At 41.2% G+C, this 5,728-nt stretch overlaps 2 protein-coding genes across 2 annotated transcripts in view; one reads left to right on the plus strand and one right to left on the minus strand.

The window, feature by feature from the left end:
- Nucleotides 1-1,125: 1,125 nt before the first annotated feature.
- MSRB1 (methionine sulfoxide reductase B1) overlaps nt 1,126-5,728 on the plus strand; it is a gene marked incomplete at its 5' end in the record, with an annotated part of 34,237 nt that continues 29,634 nt past the window's right edge. The window contains 2 exons of the mRNA XM_078769312.1: nt 1,126-1,280; nt 1,558-1,672. Of these exons, the coding sequence (XP_078625438.1) occupies nt 1,126-1,280; nt 1,558-1,672 (270 nt within the window). The remainder of the gene's footprint in view (nt 1,281-1,557; nt 1,673-5,728) is intronic.
- RPP21 (ribonuclease P subunit p21) overlaps nt 3,904-5,728 on the minus strand; it is a 43,754-nt gene continuing 41,929 nt past the window's right edge. The window contains exon 6 of the mRNA XM_068104943.2: nt 3,904-5,728. This exon is cut by the window's right edge and continues 285 nt beyond it. The gene's annotated coding sequence lies outside the window, so the exon portion shown is untranslated.

The raw sequence follows: 5,728 nt of genomic DNA on the forward strand, positions 1-5,728 counted from the left end.
TTGAGTGCCAGGGAGTGTTTTAGGCAACAATTTCTTTTCAAATATTTGAAAAAAAGGTCGATTCTTTTTGGGGATAAAAAAAATCGCTCTTTAGTGCTAAGGCTTTATGATTAATGACATCAGACAAATCGGATTCAATCAAACAATTCCGGAAGCGGTCGAAGTTGGTGGTGAGTCTTCTTCTTCTTCCTGAACGTCATCAAACTTAACTCAGAAACATGATCAACGGCACATTCACCAGCATATATTCAACGAAAAGGTAATATGATGATTTGACATTTGTGATGGATTTTGATTTTGATTTAATTGCTTTTCCTTTATATTTGCTCTCATTTCAAATGTTTCTTTTTTGCTTGAGCAACGCCAGGTGCTCCAGCAATAAACGCTTATATACTTTACTCGGGGTACAAATACAAATTTGTCTGGGGGTAACATAGGCTATGTGGCCCCGGCCTCATTCGAGGCTGTGGGGGACCGGGAGAGGTGCGTCAATTCTCGATGTAAATGTATACCGTGTAGCGCCACCTGGTGATGGTGGCAGATGGTATTACAATTTCCTTTTTTTTAAACCTGGGCAACACTGAGGTTAAAGCACTCTTCACACAGGTAAATTTTTCTTCCTTTTTCTTCCTTCCAAAACGGAGGGGGCCTGCCAAACAACCCCCACCCCCACCAAAAATATGAATATGCAGTATATCTTTCCCCTCCCCTCCCCCTTCCATTCCCCTCACCTGCCCTTGCCTCCCCCTCCCCTCACTCTCACCTCACCTCTCCCTTCCACTCCCCCCACTCCTTTCTTCTCCCCTCCCCCTCCCCCTCCTGCACCCCATTCCCCTCCGGCAATGCCGGTACTTCAGGTAGTATTGAATAAATCCATGTACCCGACTATAATTATGAAACCGTTTTTTGAGTATCCAGCGAGTGTTCAGATAGAAACGTGTGCTTTTGAGTGGAGACACCAATGACATCCCATGTGGCTTTTACATATGTGGCAAAATGTTTACTTCCATTTGATTCGAGGAAGTAACAGATTGATGAGGAAACACTTTTTTGGGGGGTTTTAAAATATCAATCTACACGTATTTGCTACTTTTGCCCCATTAAATACCCCTGTGTCTCTTGTAGGAACCTACGTTTGCAGCAAATGTGATTACGAGCTGTTCCCAAGTACCGCTAAATATGAGCACTCTTCTCCCTGGCCATCTTTCAGCAGCACCGTCCATGCTGATAGCCTGGCCCGGCGGGAGGAAAGGCGGGTGGGAAGGCCGGACGTGTTTAAGGTAATGGAATTTGACATGACTAACTGGAATGTTTAATTACCAAACTTTATCCAATTCCATTCGGCCTGTGGTCTTTTGTGATGATCCACTATTACATTTTCTCGTTAAACAAAACAAAAATGTTCTTAGTCAGAAAACTGCACACCTACATGCACCTGTGTTCTTTTATTAATTAATTGCACATGAGTTTTTGATGGAGGTTTCGCAGCATGGATCAAATCGGCCTGGACCAGTTGCATTGGTGACCCAGAAACTGTGCTCCCATGATGCCTTGCAGATCACCTGTGGAAAGTGTGGAAACCCCTTGGGTCATGAGTTTGTAAAAGATGGGCCGAATGCAGGACAATCACGGCTATGAGTTTTTAGCGACGCCTTGAAGTTTATCAGCAAAGGTTTGGCAAACTAACTTTTTGACACCTTGTCCACTTTTTGTTGTTGTCATCTCCACCACTGAAGGTGGGATAGAGGTTGTTTTCACCCCTGTCTGTTCGTTACTTGCGAAAATCGAAGATTTTTCAAGTATATTGGTTGGTCTTGTGCGTTATTCTGTCTGTCTGTTTGTTTGTATGTCGATCGCCTATACGTCACAATTTTAAACCCATCTTTACAAAACTTCACCAACTGGTATGGTAGAGTTGGTCATAAGAAGCCCATTGATTTTGAGGTCAAAAGGACAACATAGGCCAAAGGTCAACAACTTCGGTGGAATTTATAAAACCCTCAATTTTCATCCGATTGACGTGTAATTTGAAGAGCATTTGCATATCAGATTACTGAATTCAACGACCAATTATTTGAGGTCAACATAGGCCAAAAGGTCAATATAGGTCAAAGGTCAACAACTTATCTTCGGGATTTCGCAAGTATCATGCTATGCACAACATATTTCTTGTTTGTCTGTGAACAGGATATCTCAAAGTTGTGGACGGATTCTGACAAAATTTGGCAGAGAGGTAGTGTATGTGACAAGAACGAAATGAGAAGACTTTGGTGAAGATCCGGATTCGGCTAGTAGAATTTTTAAAGTGATCTTCACCATTGGGAGACAGGGCCAAAAACGATATATAGCAGGATATCTCAAAAAGTTGTGGACGTATTTGCACAAATCCTGGTGGAGAGGTTCGGTGTCTGACAAGGACGATTCCATTCGATTTTGGTGAAGATCTGAATATGTATTCGGATACGAAAATTATTTATTTTTAAGTGATTATTCGCCATTGATAGATCAGGTCAAAAGCGATATGATATTCATATTCAAAAGCTCTCAACATGATATTAAAAAAAGTTATGGACGAGTTATGAATAAACTTGGTGGACGAGTTGGTTAGGTGACAAGAACAAGCCGATTAGATTTTGGTCCAGGTCAGAATCCAGATCCGGTCTATCGGTGGGATACAAAACAAACTGTTCAGCCTGGCGGAGGTATGCAGTCTACCGAGTGCCGTTCTAGTTTACAATTGATTCTTCACCATTAAGTGATAGATCCAAAAACGATATGTAGCATGATATTTCAAAAAGTTGTGGACGACTTGTGACAAAACTTGGATGAGTTTGGTAAGTAACAATAACCAGGCAATTCGATTTTGGTTCATGTGCTCTCAATAGAGAGTCTCTAGATTATATAGACTTCATAGGCTATGAGCCAGACCCTCAAATTTTCGACATTATGCTCAATCAGAGGGAGGATGGCTAACAGTTATTTTTGGCAAGGCCAGGGACCCTAGTGCTGAAAAAAATGTGATAGCAGTGTGAAACTCTTAGCCGTATCTGTGTTATCATCACATTTGTCAGACCACCCCAATAACGCTTTCGGTAATTTTTCCGCCTAAGATTTAGGGGGTAGGGTTCGTTTTGGGGCTTTCAAATAATATCTCTTATATGTATCAGTTAGTGTTGTATACCAGGTGAAAGGTAATTGAATTATCTTTCACATGATGTATAGAAAGTGCCTGTGTGATATATAGTAACCTCTTTATGATCATTAAAACATAATTATTTCCGCCAACCCTCAAAAATTTATCACAAAATCCCCAATGAAAACAAAATTAGGCAAAAATTCAGTTTGGCGGATATTAAATGAATTTTTGAATTTGAGAAACACACAGTATGATTAAAGTCAAATTTGGGCCTTAAATCTCATACACCTTGATAAAGATGAGAAAATCCAATATACAGTAGTTGCTGTAACCATGACCTAAAATCCATAAATGTATATCTTTCCGCTCTTATGATATATTGATTTACATTTTACGATTTTTGACCGACAGCATGTATATAGTTTGTATACCATTATTGGTCTAAAAATAGTATATATAATATTGGGATGTCAGCCATATATAGGCCAAAAAGTACTGAAATTGGTGTCAGAAATGTCTAATTCTAAAAATATGAAGGCATTATGACCAAACTGTATGTGGTGTTCTTGAATATACCACAGACGTATGATGCATGTGATGATTAACCTACTCCATGTATATGTATGTATCCTGATGTACCCTAACTTGGCGAGATAATTTACATCATATTCATGCAAACGTTTTTAGTCTTGTAGTGTTGTATGGTTCTCTTATATTACCAGCTATACATAAAGTAAACCAAAGGAAAACAATGTACTTTCTATTTAAGCAACATATATTTATAGACATCATACCATAAAGTACACGAGTTATCAATTCAGCGTACACCATATTTGTTACACATATGTACATGATCTTTCTCCATACAGTTCTACAATCCATGACGACGACGATGTCCTGCAAGTGTAGGATCTGTCGGACGCTTTCAGACTGCTTCAAGATTTCTGCGACTGTGGACATCTCTGTAGCTGGTGCATTTATTGTAGGCATATATCTAACAATATCCTGAGAGACGCTGATAGATGCCCTGACGGTGATGTTGAATCCTGTCCAACTTGGTGTTTTTTGTGTTACTGGGTCCACCTGATGGGCAATGACCCAAAGAAGATTCTTGATTTGAGCAACTTCCATAGCCATCTTGTTTTCCGCTGCAGCTGTTGATAATGTTTGTAGTGGATGAGGCCCAACACGTTCACCTGCAATGTAGACAGGCAGTGTTTCTTCTGTTATGCAGACTGTTCTTTGCTTGAGCTTCTCGATCTTTGGAAGTGGCTCCTTTGGAAGGTGTGGTCCATACATTTTGGCCTGCACTGCAATGCCATTGACTCGATGTGTTGTTCCTTTCCCGGTCAGCGTCTCTTCCAGTCTATCAATGTTATCCCATGCCAAGTTTGTGAATACATACGGCTGGATGCTGCTTGGTAGGACTGTTTGCTCATTTAAGTTTGCTGCAAGTTTTTGAAGACATAGTGCAGTGTCATTTTCCTCCAGTTGAGTGTAGGATATTGCATGTCCAAGATGGTTCAATGTGCGAATTAGTTCTACGTTCCCTGTGAGAGTCTTAACTGCATATGGGAGCAACATGTGTTTCGGAGGCTTTTGTTGTCCACAGCTCACTGCATAGATCATGTCCTGGCTGAAAGATTGCATCAGCATGATGACCCTGTTTGATGGAAGCTCGTTTTCTGGATCTCCAGTCAAGAGGCCAAGCATAAAGCGCTGGAGATAGACGGGAACGACGAAAGAGTCATTGTCGACGTCGGCTGGATGATAGGGCCATGGAGTTGGTTTGTTATCCTTCCTTATCATCGATCTGATGTGTGTCGATGTCTGATCAATGACTTTGGACATGTTTGATGATTTCCCTTTCCAAATGCTCAGTTGTTGTTTAAGTGTTTGTATTTCTTTGACAGCATCTTGTAGTGTTGCATTATCAGGTACGACAATCAGTTTTCCACTGTTGTCTTGAAAGATGTGAACGCTATTTCCAAGATCAGTTTCCAGTTTCCGTGCGAGGTTTTTTCTTGTAGCAGTTCTTATCCCATGCAACCCTCTTGATGTCATTATCGATTGTAGGTGCTCTACCAGCGTTGTCATCCTAACAATTTCCTTATTCGGGATTATATGGTTCCAGATGTATACTAGCAACTCATTGTATGCTTCTTCTTCAGTGTAGTCAGATTCGTTTGTGGCGGCCGTGTTTCTGTCATGTGCATCTTTAGTGCTTGGTCTCGTGTAACTTCTGTAGCAAGAGAAATGGTATCGTGCTTCAGCTGCCACAATGTCTCTACTTGTGGCAGCCATGATTTTCGTGTCACATTTACGCACGGCGCTGTTTCGCAGTGTTTCATCTGCTCTCAGATCAACAGCCTTGCTCAACTTTTCACGGGATGACGTTCCCTTGCACCACTTGGTCTTTGCACAGAATATACAATCCGGTTCATAGATGCGTGATTCCGAAGATGCCCTTCTGGCTTGTCTCTTGCTCGCTGAACATGTTGCAGCAGCATCGTCGGTTAAATTGGATTCAGCTTTTCGTTTCAGTGCTTCCAAATCTCGCTTCATGGTGAACACGCTCCTGCACTGCCTGTG

Source organism: Myxine glutinosa, unplaced genomic scaffold (genome assembly GCF_964187855.1).
Source record: "Myxine glutinosa unplaced genomic scaffold, kmMyxGlut1.1 SCAFFOLD_2052, whole genome shotgun sequence".
NCBI classification, from domain to species: domain Eukaryota; kingdom Metazoa; phylum Chordata; class Myxini; order Myxiniformes; family Myxinidae; genus Myxine; species Myxine glutinosa.